This window comes from Dipodomys ordii, unplaced genomic scaffold (assembly GCF_000151885.1).
Source record: "Dipodomys ordii isolate 6190 unplaced genomic scaffold, Dord_2.0 Scaffold113, whole genome shotgun sequence".
In the NCBI taxonomy this organism is placed as follows: Eukaryota; Metazoa; Chordata; class Mammalia; order Rodentia; family Heteromyidae; genus Dipodomys; species Dipodomys ordii.
The window spans coordinates 4,057,364-4,074,795 of record NW_012267329.1 but is presented as its reverse complement, the minus strand read 5'-3'; the positions used below and the strand labels follow the sequence as shown (position 1 = coordinate 4,074,795).

The 17,432-nt window shown below is 46.7% G+C and overlaps 1 protein-coding gene across 1 annotated transcript in view; it reads right to left on the bottom strand.

The window, feature by feature from the left end:
- St5 (suppression of tumorigenicity 5) overlaps window positions 1-17,432 on the bottom strand; it is a 110,500-nt gene that overhangs the window by 22,416 nt on the left and 70,652 nt on the right. Inside the window, exons 3-6 of the mRNA XM_013028680.1 lie at window positions 14,124-15,383; window positions 9,385-9,521; window positions 1,154-1,305; window positions 604-636 (exon numbers count right to left, since the gene is read on the bottom strand). Of these exons, the coding sequence (XP_012884134.1) occupies window positions 604-636; window positions 1,154-1,305; window positions 9,385-9,521; window positions 14,124-15,383 (1,582 nt within the window). The remainder of the gene's footprint in view (window positions 1-603; window positions 637-1,153; window positions 1,306-9,384; window positions 9,522-14,123; window positions 15,384-17,432) is intronic.

Here is a 17,432-nt window from a genome sequence, read left to right as displayed (position 1 = left end):
GCTTTTTTCTTTTTGCTTATGTGGTGCTGAGGAATCAAACCCAGGGCCTCAGGCATGCAAGGCAAGTGCTCTACCACTGAGCCACCTTCCCAGCCCCGCCATACTGACTTTCTCCAGGGACAACACAAGGGCTCTAGGCTCTGGCCACCAATACTGGGCAAGGCAGGTTTTATATTCAATTGGATCTTTCTCCACAAGGCCCTGGGCTGCCCCTCTCTTCCTAGCCCTCATCAACTTCCTTGTCCCTCTCTCCCTACAGAATGATGCTTTCCATCTAGATTGATGCCTTTCAATCCATGGTGCCTTAAAATGGATTCCCACACACTTCTGAGAAGGCAGGTGCCCCCTCATCCCCCTCACACGGGGGCCGGATTTCTCTTTCCTCATTTGTCAGCAAACCCTCCTCTCCATAGCTCTCAGTTTCTTCTCCCTACCCAATCAGTTTGGCCAAACAAATTCAATGAAAACTTGTTTAAACACAGTACTTTAGAAAGGACTCCAAAGTCAGAAAAAAATCATTTATATATTCTCTGGTTAATGCTATAAAATATCCAAGTCCCTCCATTTGCAGAATTAAGGGTTATCTGAGTAGGTCAAAAAGGCTTGCTCCACTACCTTCTTAGCTTTTCCTGCTTCCTGGGTAAGAATAGAATGAACTTATGTCTAAGAGATCCCTCTGACCTCTCACCTTTCCTTTCATTCTAACTTCTTCAGTCCATTCTTCAGAGACTTATTCTTACTCATCTAATAGGAGTGGCTTCAGATTCAACAGGCTTCCCAAATCTGGTTTGTGACCTATTCCTGGCCAACAAATGTTAATACTGAGACAATTTCTGAAAAGAATTGAATAACTAGGGTCCTGTCTTCTCATTTCCCATGGAGGATAGGAAGAATACTGACAAGGGAGGGACTTCAGGGACTCCTGGCTTAAATTTTTTGCAGCTCAGAGCTCAAGCTGTAAGAGAAAGAAGGCAGCACATCCCAATTGCCCACAGAGGATTCAATATGGTGGAAGTTCCTGAGTACAGAACTCTTTCCTGACAACCTCTTTTGACTAATGAAGAAGAAAGCCTCAGTGAGAACTGGGCCCACACACTGAGAGCACAGACCCCCACTGTGGCCCTCCTGCTGGCCCACATCAGGACTGCATTACCTGCATGGGAGGGTTGTTGTACTTCCTGTCTTGAGGACTCCACATCCTATGCAAAGAATCTAAGGAGTTCTCAGACAGTTGCTGGGATTTTCGTCCGGCTCTTCGGTTCTTCAAGTCCACATCCTCATATGGATTCTCCTTGGGCAGCTCTCCTGCAAAGAAGAAAAGTTTGAGAAGGGAGAGAAGGAAAGATGAAAACACACACACACACACACACACACACACACACACACACGCACGCACGCACGCACGCACGCACGCACACAAGCAGAATTCCTGTGAACCAAGGAGAATGGCTTCAGCCTGGCCCCTTCAGTTCATGAGTCATGCAGCTGCCCATCTGCAGAGGGGAGGCTACAAACAGATCCTGGCTCCAAGTCTAGAAGCTGACACCCTTCCCCCCGCCACTACCCCCAATCCCCATCTCCAGTTCAGTTCAGCTCAGCCTTGTCTGGCCTCTGCTTTATAAATTCAGGGATTGCACAAGAGGAGCTCAGCTACCCCTGCCTGTGCCCAGCCAGAGGATGAAGCCAACCCTAGGAGTCTGTTGCTGGCTCCAGTTCCCCTCGGCTGGTTAAGTTCCCCCAGAGATATGTACTACTAGGCTTTTATGGGTCACATAGCTGTCTCTTTAAGCCAATCTCAGTGGGTCTCTGGGACTGAGTTTCAGAGGTAACACATGGAGAAACTCCAAAGACTTTAGGGGATAGGGCTTTGCCAGATCTCCCTCTCACCTGTTACATAATCAACAAGTCTTATAGAATAGGGATCTTGTCTGAGGCAAGCTCAGAACCAGAACAGTGATAAGCAAATGGTAAAGACTCAGTAATGGCTCATTCAATAAATTTCTCTACCGTAGTGTACCGCTATTTCCTATACTGCTGACCTCAGCCAAAAGACAACTATCACTCCTCCCCTTTGGCACAAACCCTCCTGAAGTGACAAAGGGAAGTGTAAAAGGCTTGGGAGGAAACTGGGCCAGATTGTAGAGGTGGGAGAGTGCTTGCTTCTAGGGATCCATTTTTAAAATCTCACCAGAAAAAACATCTCAGAAAAGCCCAAAACATAGTCCTTGTCTTTGAAGAGCATAAAACTTGCAGACACGCTTTCTTACAGCTATGCCCTCCAGAAAGCACTAGATTTTTCTAGAGTACAATAATAGCATAAGCCATGTCACTCCCAGCTTAATCTCAGCAGCAAGATCTTTTCTTTTCCTTCTCTAACTCCAATAGCATTGTATGAGACCAGAGACTTAAGTACTACTGACAAGAATAAGACTTTGTCATCTGACGAAATGGTGAATGCTAAACTCCCTGACTATACTACAGAAGCCTGCATGTACCTTACACCCAGAGCAGCTCAGACCCCATTCTGCAGAGCAGGCAGAAGCACAGCTGGACAGAGAACCAAGGCTGCTAGGACTGCAAATGCTCCTAGACAGGGCACAGGAGCAAAACCAAACTCTGTGCAAGAGATTCCTCAGAAAGCTGAATTTCCCCCAGATTGTGGCAACTATTTATTGCTCTTGAGAAACCAAAATGAATTTAGGAAATGCCTTTACAGAGGTGAGGGAAGTAATCGGAGGATTTCAGTTACTGCTAAATAGACTGCAGTGGGAACAATACAAATCTCTGTAAACTATGAGTCATGGTCAAGAAAAGATTTAGGACTGGATTAAGTGATTCCCAACACCACACAGTCCCCAGCAAAGGAGCAGACCCAGTCATGCCATTAAAATGAGCTGTCTCCATTCCAGGGCCCTGACTAAGCAGAACTGGCCTAGCAGTTTTACCTCAAGAAGCCAAATATTAAAGCCAGCATCTTCTGCATGTTTTTCCAGCCCACCCCACTTCGGGAGGAGGTAGGGCAGATTTTTTACTTCTTGGTTCCTCCCCAATGTATACACTGCAGGGGTGAGGTGGTAAAGGGGATTAAGAATGGAAGAATACCAGGATACATGCTTTCTGATCCTATAAAACTGGACATCATCACTGCCCAGATGGGGCAGGGAGAACATTACATCCTAGCTCATCCAATCCAAACTTCCTTAGCAGTTAGGTGGGCAGCTAGACTCCTTCTCATCATCTCCAACCTATAGGAGAATTTTGTATCAGGATTTCATTAAGCTGTTAATATTTTGGGTTGATGAACTGACTTGCATATTTGTAGAGTGTTTAGTGACAATCCTGGCCTCTACCCACTAGTTCCTCACTTGTAAAAAAATATCTTCAGACCTTGCCAAATGCCCCTTGGGGAGGGAGGAAAAGGGGAAGAGAGGACGGGAGGCAAGAAGAAGGGGAGGAAAGGCATTGGAGGAAAAAAGAAGGGGAAGGAAGAAGGAATAGGAGGGAGGGAGGGAGGGAGGGAGGGAGGGAGGGAGGGAAGGGCCCCCTGAGAACCACTGCTTTAGACAGGTATTTCAAAACTTCCTAATAGCTTCTGAATGCCATGCCAGGAGTCCTCATGTCTAATCCTCTTGTTTTCCAACCTTCCCTCCTGCTCTCTTCTCTCTCATTTTCTCCCCTTCCTTTTTCCTTCAGAATCAGAACTTTGAATAGTGATATAAAACCTAAAACTCCAAGAAGAAGATGTAAGATAATGAAGTCCAAAGAAGTAATTGGTACACAATGTTAATACACCTTAGTGACAGTAGGGAGAAGTCACGGTTCTCCATACTGCTACTGAAAACCAGACTGCAGATGGCTTCAATTCCCACTCGTCTTTCCCAGTCCCAGTGCCAGCCTCTTCGTTCTCTGATGTAACCAATCCACTAATCATTTCTTCAGGAAATTCTTTGTTAGGTCCAGCCTAAACCCTGCCTCCTCAGCCTAGCTTAATCTCTTCATAGCCACAGTCCACCTGCTATCCCCTGTTTGGCAGACCAGCTCCTCTGGAAGTGTCTCAGACATTTCCTAGTCATCTCTACAGGCAGAAGGGTGGCTAGGGGCTGAAGATGTACAAAAAAACCTCAAGAAGCTCCTGAGAGCTAGGCACCAGTGGCTCACACCTGTAATCCTAGCTACTCAGTAAGCTGAGGTCTGAGGATCATGGTTTGAAGCAGCCCAGACAGAAAGGTCAGTGAGACACTTATTTCCAATCAACTACTAAGAAAAAAAAAAAGTTGGAAGTAGAGCTGTAAGTGATGGAGCACTAGCCCTGAAGGGAAAAAAAAAAAGCTAACAGATAGCATCCAGGCGCTCACACACACACACACACACGAAGTCACACACACACACACATATGAAGTCTCTGCGAAACCAAATTTGTTGCAAGTGAACACCAAATCAAAGAATGGGAAATGGTACTCAGAATGTCCTACACAGAAACCAAGCTACAGGACTGCTGGGGAAGCTAGAGCACAGTGGATGTGAGGATTTAGCAGACCTGGATAAGAGGCAGGACCAGAACCATCCACACTGAGCTTGGAGAAGGACCTCCTTCGATACTTCTCAGGAGGTCTGGCCCTGAACAGCCCCAGCATAGCAAGCTTAGTCCTATCTCATTATATTCAGCTATAAGTCTCAACCTTTTCTAGCTAGGCTGATAAGGATCAAAGACATCACCAAGAATTTCTGCTTTGCACTATTCGAAAAGGGGCTTGTCAGAACCCTAAATTATCACATTGACCCTCCTGAGAGAATAAGCCCTCCCTAGGCACTGTCCCAAACCCTCCACACAGCTCCTAAGGTAGTTCATCATACATAAACTGCCACACACCCCTCTCCTCATCCCCCCACAACCAGAAGAACCAGTTAAAAGAAGTGTATAGCTGTACAGGCCCAGAGAATTTCCCCGTATACAGTCCAAGTTCCCTGAGCCACACCCATGGCTCAAGCCTAGGGATCTGAAGATTTCCTTTCCCTGTTCCAATTGGCTGTTTGTTCCAGGTCTCCACCTCCTGTCCACTCCCATCCCGCTCAAACAGCAGAGAAAGGGCCAGGTTAGGAGCCTGATTCCCCATAGAGCAGCTGTTACCCACTCTCCAGGTTTTTGACACCTTTTCCCAGCAGCCTTGGCACCTTTCCCTGAGCTACACCTCTTAGTTGTTTTGCTTCCTGCTGTAACCTTTATCCTTTCCTTACTGGTGCCCAGCCTTAGGGTAAATGAAAGAAGGCAGAGTGAATGGAGCCAAAACTTTTGCACAATATCAGCTGGCCGAATGGCCCTGTCCCCAGCTTGTGTCCCCAATGAAGTTCCTGGAAGCTGTCCCTCAGCCCAGCTAGCTGATGGGAGTGGGAATCTCAGCAGGAATGTAGCCCCAGCTCCTTGGTTGTGCGCCCAGGCCACTCCACTAACTCCCTAACAAGCTGTTTCTTTCCTTGGGTGTATTTTTCAGTGTCAGGCTCAGAATGCAAATGATTACAAGGGTTTATAGAATAGCAACATCTTCCAAGGGCAGATGTCAAATTAAAATGCAGCAACAATTAACAACCCTAGGAAGCAGCAAAGCAGCAAGTTTCTTATTAACCCTTCTCTTGCAAATTAGCAGACAAAAACTCAGCCCATCCGGAGTATTACACTCTGCTTCCCTGGACATTATGCCTGGTATGGGCCAGAGGCCAGTGAACTCCCTGAGGCCCTTTGTTGAGTCTATGCTCACAAAGAAGAAATACTGGTCTCTAGGCCAACTGACCCTCAATCTCTAACAGACCAGATCTCCAGTCCAACGGGCTGTACCCAAGCAGGAAATTCAGGTGGTGTCTGCCTCCCTGCAGTCCCATTATCACATGCCCAATACAAAGCTCCCTTTGTCTCTGTGGACAGGAGGTAGCACTGAGCTGAAGAATCCAGCCCAAACCAGAAACAACTTTAATCCCACGACAAGGAGGCTGGGAAAGACCAAAATTGAGCTCAAGAAGTCTGAGCCATTCATTGGTTAATGATGAATCAAGACTAAGAATGAAACCCAACCTTCAGAGTTCAGCAACAAGAGATTCCCTGACGCCTATAGGTGTGTGTATAGGGGGAGAGGGAGAGTATAAATTCTTTTTTTTTTTTTTGGTTATAGGGCTTGAACTCTGGGCACCATGTCTCTACTCTTCAGCTCAAGGCAAGCACTCTACCACTTGAGCCATAGCACCACTTCTCGTTTTCTAGTAGTTTATTGGAGATAAAGGTCTCATGGATTTTCCTGTCCAGGCTGGCTTTGAGCAGTGATCCTCAGATCTCAGCCTCCTGAGTAGCTAGGATTATAGGCCTGAGCCACCAGCACCCAGCCAGTTCTTGAACAACTCTCCAAGGAAAGAGAAAAAGATAAACCAACCAGAATCTAACAGAAAGAGAATATTTCCCTCTAGCCTCCCTAGCCAGGTTCTAGAAACTTAGCCTAGGCCACTGTGGGGAATAAAGGGTAAGAAAATAATTGAGAGAGAGGGAAGGAGTAAAAAAAAAAAAAAAGTACTCATTACCTGACTTATGTAACTGTAACCCCTTGGTACATCACCTTTATAATAAAAAAAAATAAGCAAATTTTTTTTAAAAAGGTAAGAAAGCATCCAGGACACTGTCCTGTCCTACCTACAGACCCTCCAATCCACCTGTACTCCACTTGCAGAACCCAAACACCACCCCCCTCCAAAATAAAAAACTCCCTGCCCTCTTGCCTATACCTTCCCCTCCTTTTCATCCTGGTATTCTCTACACAAAGGCTTTGAGGGTCCAGGTGAGCAAGTAAAGAAGATGCCCATCTTTCCCCCCATACAGTCCTTACTTATAATTCTATCTCATCTACCCAAGAAGCAATTAAGCTGGTCCTCTGTTTTCTTGCCTCTTTGTGTAACATTCCAAAGGGGGAAGGGGGAATCTTTGTAATGAGGGAGTGACAGAGGCCCAAGCAGACTAGTCTCTTCTTCATTCTAACCTGACTTAAGAAAGCCCAGGAAAAAAAAAAAAAAAAACAAAACACCTCTGCTACCTAAGACACTACTTCCAAAATTTCTTTCCCCTCTACTCTGCCTCCACATATCCCTCCACAGAACCCTGGATCATGAACTCTGGACAGGGTGGAATAGCTGGAGCCATCCAGCCCTTCCTGTTATTCAACTCAGTTGCTGCAAGAACATATCCCCATCTGAAATCCTTGGGCAGCAGATATGCTAGGGAACAGAGTGAGTACCACAGTACTGCCTGGGCCTGGTATGCTGGAAGGATATTGAGAAATTGTGTCTCTCTCTGCCAGTGACAGCCAGCTTAGTGCTACCAAGGACAGCAATGATATCACTGCACTATGATTCATTATATCAAACTAGAGAAAATTAAGGTATTTTCTTCTGTGACAGGAGGAGGAACATGTGATGAGGATGGAACAAGAGAGCTTCCTCCTCACACTATACAGTGATTTTCTTCCATGAGGAAGCAAGAAAATGTAGGGCAACTTGGATGCTCCTTGCACAGAGGACCTACAGCTAGGGGTGAGGGATGGATGGGATAGTGAGGTTGAGGCTCTTTCTATAACTGCTCATCTAACTTCTGGGTCTTTGGCTCTGATCCTCACAGCTCTGGAGCTGAGGGTGGGAATAAAGCTGTCATTTTCACCCAGGACAGGGATAGAGGAAAAGGCCTCCCCTTCCTACATTCTTCCAGCTATCATCCCATTTGCGTGGCTCCATTCTGTAGGCTCCATTCCTGGGAATGTAATCTGTCTGTGGGTCTGAATGTGGCTGTTGTCTCCTCAGAAATGCAGCCCAGCAAGCTGTAAGGAGAACACTATGAAGTGATGGCTCAGCTCAGATAAGTAACTACAGGAAACCCCTACTCCCACCCCCTTCATAAGACCTCCATATTCTGAGAATCTGAAAGGTTTTCTCTACTGGGACTACTTCTCTTTAAAGTGTTTAAGACTATTTTCTCCAGCTTCAAGGCCTAAGACAGAGACAGGACAGATACTAGCTACTCAGACAAGGAACAAGTGAGCATATGACCCGCCCCTTCATTAACCTATGTGGAGACACAACTTCATTCAGCAGACTCAAATCATTCTGTTGAAGATAAGACTAATAAAGTGAATGCCAAATATAACCAGGCATGGTGGCGCATGCCTATAATCCTACCACTTAGGAGGCTGAGGAAGCAGTTGGCACCCAGCTTGGGCTACATCATAAGATCCTATCTCAAACAACAAAAACAAGAACAAAAAAAAGCCACAAATAAACCCTACCCAGACTTGACCATCCATTTGTCATTGCTGATACTTGAAATAAAGCTTTCCCCTTCTTAAAAGACAGCTCTCTAAGGAGTACTGCATTTTTCTCTTCTTTGGAGCCTCAAGAGGAATGAACAGTTCCAGACTGTATTTTCAAGGATGTTTATATAGCAGTCTTGGAAGACAAAGATAGCGTCTCCCTCCTGGGCAGAGGCACTTTTGTTTCTTCCTCAGAAATGATAACATCTCTTTGTAGAGCAAAGATTGGGCAGGTTTATCAGCAGCTCCTGAAAAGTCTGGTTTCTCCTATACTTTGGCACCCCCACAAGGTACACAAGCTTCTACTTGGGGCTTGTGAGACAGGGGTACCTATGAGAACATGGAACTCATGCTGTTTGCTGTGCCATGATCTAATAAAGTGCTTTGTCTGTGATGTGGAAGTCTGGCTAGCTTGTACTATAGACTGAATGTCTTTATCCCCTCAAAATACCTCTAATGCAACCTAATCCCCACTGTGTTAGCATTGGAAGGCATCTTTAGCAGGTAATTAGGTGAAGAACCCTCACAATCCTTATAAATCCTAGAGAACCCTCTTGCCACTTCAGCCATGAGAGGACACTGGGAGATGACTGGTATTTTTGAACCAAGAAATAGGTCTCATCAAACACTGAATCAATCAGTCTCTACTCCTTTAATCCCACCAATAACCTAATGGAGATTATTACTATCCCTGTTGCTGTTCATGTCATTACATTTCCATCATCATTTTTTAAAAGAAAAACAGCTATCACAAGTTAAAAGATTTGCTTACGGACACATAGCTCGGGAAGAGTGCCTAGTAGGCCCTCAAGTTTTCCAAAATCAAAAGAAAAGAAAGATGTAGGTTTGTGGGAGCCCAAAGGACTTTGAGTTTCAGTTTACTCAAAAGCCAGGCTTTAGTCACTCAGCTGCTCTGTTTGCTGAAGTGTTTCTTCCTCTGAGACCTATTTCCCAGAGTTCCCCATGGTAGGAACATGAGAGCCCACAGTACAAGGTGACTGGTTCCTGCAGCCCCTGGAGGTGAACCAGCCTGCCATCCACCACTGCTTACCCACAATATCTTCATAGGCATTCTCTTCTAAAGTGCTTTTGGATCCAAACTTGGGTTGGCTCTCAGTACCATTTTCAGTGGGAGAAGAAGGATACAGGGACTGGAGACTGGATGCGTCCTCAAACTCTAAGGATTTTCTGTGGATAACAAGAGCAAGAGTTGGGCTGGGAAGGTGGCTCAGTGGCAGAGTGTTTGCCTTGCATGCCTGAGGCCCTGGGTTCAATTCCTCAGCACCACATAAGCAAAAAGAAAAAAGCCGGAAGTGGCGCTGTGGCTCAAGTGGTAGAGCGCTAGCCCTGAACTGAAGAGCTGAGGGACAGCGCCCAGGCCCAGAGTTCAGGCCCCACGACCGGACCCGGACCCAAAAATAAAAATTAAAAAAAAAAAAAAAACCACAAGAGCAAGAGTCATTCCAGCTGAGCCAGACCGCTGCTCTCTTGCTAAGGAGTGGCCATGGGTAATAGGAAAGACCAGAAGCCCTCCTCATAAAACCAGCTGCTGAAAAGGATGGAGACAGATCCATACTTACCATCCAAATGAGGAGACAGAAGGTCTGAAGGGTCCTTGCCTGAGGGCCTACTAATACCAGTATTAACACCAATAGATAACAACTACCACAGCTTTAAAACGTATCTCTAGGGGCTGGGAAGGTGGCTCAGTGGTAGAGCGCTTGCCTTGCATGCATGACGCCCTGGGTTTGATTCCTCAGCACCCCATAAGCAAAAAGAAAAAAGACAGAAGTGGCGCTGTGGCTCAAGTGGTAGAGCGCTAGCCTTGAGCTGAAGAGCTGAGGGACAGCGCTCAGGCCCAGAGTTCAAGCCCCACGACTGGACTGCCCTCCAAATAGATAAATAAAAATAAAAACAAAACATATCTCTACACGTGCTATCTCACTGACCTTCAAAATAGTGCTAGCAGGTATTGTGTCATTTTACAAATGAGACTAAAGTAACAGAGTCAGGACCTGTCTGTAGCCAGAGCCTGAATTTTCAACAGCAACTTTGGCCTCCGCCTTAGAAAATGTCTTTTTTTTTTTTCCTGGTCCGTCAGTCGTGGGGCTTGAACTCTGGGCTTGGGCACTGTCCCTATGCTCTTCAGCTCAAGGCAAGTGCTCTACCACAGCACCACTTCCTGTTTTCTAGTGGTTTACTGGAGATAAGAGTCTAATAGACTTTCTTGCCCAGGGTGACTTTGAACCATGATCCTCAGATCTCAGCCTCCTGTGTAGCTAGAATTAAAGGCATGAGCCACTGGCCCCTGGCTGAAAATGTCCTTCTTGAGAATAGCCTATTATTCCTAGCGAGGACTCTTCTACTGCATTGAGCTGGAATATTGTGTCCAGAACTGTTAGAGGGGTGCTGTTCCTGCGGAACAGGAAAGGCTGAGCTCTCAAAATAAGTTAGCTGCCGGGTGCTGGTGGCTCACACCTGTAATCCTAGCTACTCACGAGGCTGAGATCTGAGGATCACAGTTCAAAGCCAGCCAGGGCAGGAAAGTCTCTGAGACTCTTATCTCGAATAAACCACTAGAAAACTGGAAGTGGTGCTGTAGCTCAAGCACTACAACACTTACCTTAAGCTGAAGAGCGCAGGGAAAGCACCCAAGCCCCACGACCGACCAAAAAACCAAAAAAGCCCTCTTCTAAGGTAGAGAGAGAAAGACAGTGTCCAGTAGCCTCTTTTACTACTCCTTCCCACCCCCAGATAACCTCTCTACTATGGAACCAACCACAATTTCCTGGCTGCTAAGTGTCCTGGGCCCACTAGCCTCCCGTCATCTGAGAAAGCAGCTCAGTTGTGTCTTCTTCCTCTCCAAGTCTCATCCCAGCTGGTTCCTGGGAAGTGGTAGCACTGTCTGAATCCCTCCTCTCACACATAAGAACCTCCCTGTTGAAATGATATCCTTTATCTTGCGTCCTAAATGTTCCTTCGGAGAGCAATGGGATGGGAGACAAGGACAAAACACATCCTGAAGACCTCAATGTGCTCTTGGCTTGCCCAGCCCCTCTGTGGAATATATACTGGCAGTTTCCTCCTTTTCTCTATGAGAATTTCCAAGTGCCTCTCCGCCAATTATTTTCTAGGTAGATTCTCCTTTTCACCCAGCTTTTTAAATGCTACAGGCCTTGCAGAGTTCTGTCTTTGGGTCTCTTTTTCTCACCTGTACTTTCTAGGAGCCAAAGATCCATGGACCAGTACCATTTACACCTGTTGATTCTCAAATCTCTATGACCAGCTACTCCACTTATTTAATATCCTAAGGCTGAGTGTGGTGGTTTCCAGAGGCTGATATGAGACCACAGCTTCATTGGTCAACATCTACTAGTCCTCAAGGCAACAAAGGAGACATAAATTATGTTCCAGTTCCCTCAGAAAATCCCTCAGTAAGGTGTGGTTTTGGGGATCAACATATTGCTTCTCATCAAGGCCAATATAGTTAATTTCTTCCCTGGATTTTAAAGAAATATATTTCTTTTTCTTTGGTTGAATACTAGTATATGGCTTTCATTTTAAGTATATGAGAAGCACACTGGCATAATAGATACAAACTTACTCTCTAATACTTTTTTTTTTTTTTTGGTCGGTCATGGGACTTGAACTCTGGGCCTGGGTGCTGCCCCTCAGCTCTTCAGCTCAAGGCAAGTGTTCTACCACTTGAGCCACAGCACCATTTCCAGTTTTCTGGTAATTAATTGGAGATAACAGTCTCATGGACTTTCCTGCTCAGGCTGGCTTTGAACCATGATCCTCAGATCGCAGCCTCCTGAGTAGCAAGGATTACAGGCATGAGCCGCCAGTATCCAGCCTACCTAATAACCTTTAAGGGAACCTGTTCCAGGTAGAAAGGCAAACAACAACTTTCTGAATTTTCCCTTTTTATCCAAGAGCATAAAGTTTGCTAAATTCTTGTGACTCTGTCATATTTGGCATGTGTGTATACATTATACACACATATAATGTATGGGCAGGCATGTGTATATAGATTACAAATGTAATATATGGGTAGCTGTGTAAAACTTTCAGGTTGAATCCAGGTGCTGGAGGCTGAAATCTGAGGATCATGGTTCAAAGCCAGCCTGGGCAGGAAAGTGTATGAGACTCATCTCCAATTAACCACCAGAAAACAGGAAGTGGCACTGTGGCTCAAAATGGTAGAGGGCTAGCTTTGAGCAAAAGTGCTCAGGGACAGCATCCAGGCCACAAGTTTCAGTCCCACGACCCAACAAAAACACTTTCAGGTTGATAAACCCCTAACACTCCCTCTTGTAAGCAAGCTAACCTGCATTTTGCGGTTCTAAATTCAGCTCAGCAAGTCTCTCCATGACAATGTCTCCTTGCTGTTTAGTTCAACAGAGATGCCTCTCTGGGTCTCTGTAGTGATCTGCACTCACATAGGCCATGACACTTAACACTTCAGGCTGGCTCGTTATCTGTGACTCATCTGAAGGCCTTGAATGGAGGAACCTTGTCCTATTTGCCTCTGTGTCCCTTTGACCAGCATAAGGCTTGGTGGACAACAGGCTCTGGACAGATGTCTATAAAAATGGATGAATAAGCCTAGTAAAGAAAGAGCCAGTGAACATTCTGCAGTGGGACACAGCAGAGGATTTCCCTTAGCCATGAGCTGCCTGGTTTAAGAGTCTGAACATGACAGGGATTCACATGTGAAATGGGATGTGCTGAATAAAGCCTAAAATACAGGGACATACTGAAGACTCCCCCAAGTGAAACAAAGCTTGAGTGTCTACCTGACTTGGGGCTACGAGAAAAGCAGTAAGGGGTAGTAGGACAATAAAGGCTTTATAGGAAGTTGGCTACTGAATTCAGCAAAGAGGTGCCTGGCAACTCTTTTTTTTTTTTTTTTTGGTTGGGCATGGGGCCTGAACTCTGAGCCTGGGTGCTGTCTCTCAGCTCTACCACTTGAGCCACAGCACCACTTCCAGCTTTTTCTGCTTATGTGGTGCTGAGGAATCGAACCCAGGGCCTCCTGCATGCAAGGCAAGCATTCTACCACTGAGCCACCTTCCCAGCCTCGAGTGCCTGGCAACTCTTACCAGCTATAAAAACTCCAGCTTCCAAGCCACTCTGAGCAGGTGGCCCTGTAGTCCCGAGTTAGGAAGGAAAACTGACCAAGGACACAGTGGGAACCTCAGGAGAGGCAATTCTTGGACTCAGCCAAGTAGCAGGTGAAATGCTTTTCTACTCCCTTTTTTCATCCATCTCTCAGGATCTAAGAATCCCCTCCTGTAACAGGCCCAAGGTTTCCCCAGAAAAGGAAAAATCACCTTAAATTCACCAACATTGCCATAGTTAATGATGGAACACAATATTTGGATAACAGTACACTCGCAGAAATAAATTTCTAGTGCTAGCACTTTATGTAGTAATGAGGCTAAACTCTTACTAGTCCTCAAGGGACTGCCTACTCAACCTAAAAATAAGAGTAGCTTTGACCTTCCCACAAAGAAGTAAGGAAGCTGCAACAGAATTCAGCACACAGTCCAGCTCTCCCCAAAGCCAATGTCTTCAGTACATAGCACTAACAGCTTTCACCCCTCACCCTCTTATCTCCCCCAGGAGAGCAGAACCACCTCATTTTTCACAACTACCAAACTGAGGATTATCTGGTGCTTTGGAGCACCTGCACTCCTGTGATACACAGCACAATCTGCTCTTGCATCTTTTAAATAAAAGAATGCCCTGGCTTCCACTATAACATGTAAGAGGGGCATGTGTTACCTGCTCTGGGACTTGCGATGACCACGCATGTCCTTCTTGGGTCTCCGGGTGATTGGTGGGGCTGGGGTGGAGGGCAAGGGAGGTGGAGCAGCAGGTGTGGGCGAAGGAGGTAGACCATTGCTTGGCTTACTCTTGGGGTTCTTGTCAGCCTCATATTCAAAGGTGCGCTTAGGTTTGGGGACAGGGTTCACAGCGGGATCAGGGGAGCTCTTCAATGGTAGCCGCTGGGAACGAGGGCTATTTCCAGGGGATCCTGGCTTCGCGGAACCACTGCTTTCCCTGTCCAGGGGTGGGCCTGCCTCCCCCCCAACTCCAGCCAATCCAACTGTCTGGCTGCCAGAGCTCACACCTGTGCCCCCTGCTGGCTCCTCCAAGGTGCCCAAGGTGCTTGTCTTCCTTCGCCCACGGTCTATACTGTAGCAGCTGCTGGGGAGCTGGGGGAGCCCCCGGCCTGGCTGCTCCTTTAGGGCTTGTTCAATTTTCTGGATCCGGCTCAGCACTGCTGAGCTCTCCTTCCTGCTGCCATGCCCCCTGAGGAAGGTACTGGGCTCACTCCGGCCTGACCGCTTCTCTGGCCGGTACAAAGAGTCCCGCACAGGGAGTACATCTCCCTCTTCCTCGGTCTCAGGGTAGGAGCACTCAGAGAAGGTCCTGCTCATCCTCCGGAGGCCCTTGAAATCAAAGGTCTTTTCTGAGCTGCAGGGAGATGGCACCACACTGGGGCAGCCCACACTGGGGCAGCCCTCACTGGCCGCCCACTCGCTTCCAGAGCCCTCCAGCTTCTCTCCACACAGGCTCATCCTGGCTGACACCTCTCGGCGACCTTCCCATGCTGAGATCTTCTCCCGTATACCCAGGTTGTGGGTACGGGTGCCAGTGCGGGTCAGCAAGACACTGCGTGGGCCAGCCACTGGCCCAAGGAAGGGGGTGCTCTGGGCAATGGGGAGGCAAGCAGCTACTCCCTCTCCATCCAGGGCTGCACCCTGGACATTGTCCTTCTGGCCCTCTCTCTTGTACACTGAAGGGCTTCTGTCCAAATAGCTGACGCTGGTGACCTTAAGGGGACAGGTGGGTGGTGAAGTATCTGGGGAGAGATCTTGAGGATTTGGGGGTGAAGAATCACAGGGATGCCGGTTCTTGAGGAGGAGCCGGGAGCTGGAGCGGTTGGGGAACCTGCAGGGTGACGTTTCACTGTCACTGAAGGGGTAGATGGGACTCCTCGGTGGAGACAGAACTGGAGGTGGAGAGACTGACTGAGACCTAGGAGTGAAAAGAAAAAAAGGAAGGAAAGAAAACAACAGTGAAAACAAAGACATCGTGTCTTCGTTCTTCAAGAGCACCAACTCTCTTTCTCGCAAAGTCAAAAGTACACTGTTCAGCTAGTGCACCTTCCAGGTCTTTTTTTTTTTTTTTTGGTGCCAGTCCTAGGGCTTGAAGTTGGGGGCCTAGGCACTGTCCCTGAGCTTATTTTCTAAAGGCTAGTGTTCTACCACTTGAGCCACAGCACCACTTCCAGTTTTCTGGTAATTAACTGGAGATAAGAGTCTCATGGACTTCCCTGCTCAGGCTGGCTTTGAACCATGACCCTCAGATCTCAGCCTCCTGAGTAGCTAGGATTACCAGTATGAATCACTGGTGCCTGGTTCAAGGACATTCTAAAGGTGAGAACAGGTCCCGAGCCAAGCTCAATGTGCCTCTCTCCCAACTTATCCTCAGAGGTCCTATGTAATACATGAAGCAAGAGCCTGTTCTGGAAGAGGCCATAGTATCCCAGGAATTTATACCTATCAACCAGACAACAGTGAGACCAGTAGTGTGCTGCTCAATGGCCAACTGGGCTCGCTGGGGAAGCAGCACAGATTGGTGCCTGATTTCCCAATATAAACATTCTCACTATAGATGAGTTACCAATGTGACATCGTTGAGTGTAGGGTTGAAAAGATGTGCTAATAATAACTCTTTGAGCTGAAACAAAAAACTCTAGCATCCTACTTCCTCAAAGAACCTCAAATACACAGGCTCAAATACTTAAACCCTCCCTCCCCTGAGATTTATGCTACTGGACACAAGATCTCACTTTCTCAGTTTAGCTCCTGACCATAATCAGGAGCCTCAAGAGTCTCAAAAAAATGTGAGGAGAGGTCCTCAAGAAAAGTCCTTTCCACCCTCTCAATCAAGAGGCCAATGAGGAAGACAGCAACTCCGAATACAGCTCTGCTGTACAGTAGATGCACAACACTCACTGGGGTCTGTGGTACTTCTACTGCATGGTAGCGCTGTCTAAGGAGTAGAGTTGATAAGCTATACAAGTCTTAACAAATTCTGAGAACAATTCCAAATAAATACTTTTACATACACTTACTCACTTGATCTTCACATCAATTCTATATGGTTATTATCATGTATTATTATCTTAATCTAAAAAGTAAGAAAGACAGCCAGGTGCCGGTGGCTCGCCTGTAATCCTAGCTACTCAGAAGGCTGAGATATGAGGATCATGGTTCAAAGCCAGCCTGGACAGGAAAGTCCGTGAGACTCTTATCTCCAAAAAATCACTAGAAAAGAGCTGTGGCTCAAGGGGTAGAGTGCTCGCCTTGAGCTGAAGAGTGCAGGGAAAGTGCCCAAGTCCAGAGTTCAAGCCCCACAACCGACAAAAAAAAAAAAAAAGTAAGAAAGACTCATGGCCTACAAAGGTTAACTATCTCATGCGAATTTACATGAAGCTAGGTTGAGACTAATTAAGCAGTAGCCACCACCCTCTTTGTGGACCCTTGAGCCCCCAAGCAAAGCTCAACTGCCATTCTACAACACTGGGCATAGACGAGTTTAGAACATAGCTGTGGAACATCAACAGACCTTCTTGGTCCTCCTGGCTGGATGACTTCTTCTATGCCAAATGTCAGTGTAAGTTGATCAGTGAATGAAGAACAAAAGGTGAAAATGAGTGAGCTTGCTGAAGAGAAGCATGAGCAGATTTTCTCAGCATTACTTTTCAAGTAATCATTATCAACTTCAAGAATTTTTTTTCCTAAGCTGTTTTAGTTCAAATATTGCAGTATTTTGTCACTACTGCCCTTGGCAAAGACCTACCTGACCATAATGCTATAGCCCTCAAAGCTGGCCTATGCAGTCTTGCAGCTTCCAGAGTGCCATGCTATCCACAGTACAGCAGCCAGCGCCCCAAGCCAGGCTGCTGTCACTGCTTGCTCACACACTGAAAATGAGCTCTGGTGAGTCAGGGATTGGCTGACAATTCCCTGCTGGGTCACAGCCTCTGGCTGCCCCTGATCAACAGGAAACCTCAACATG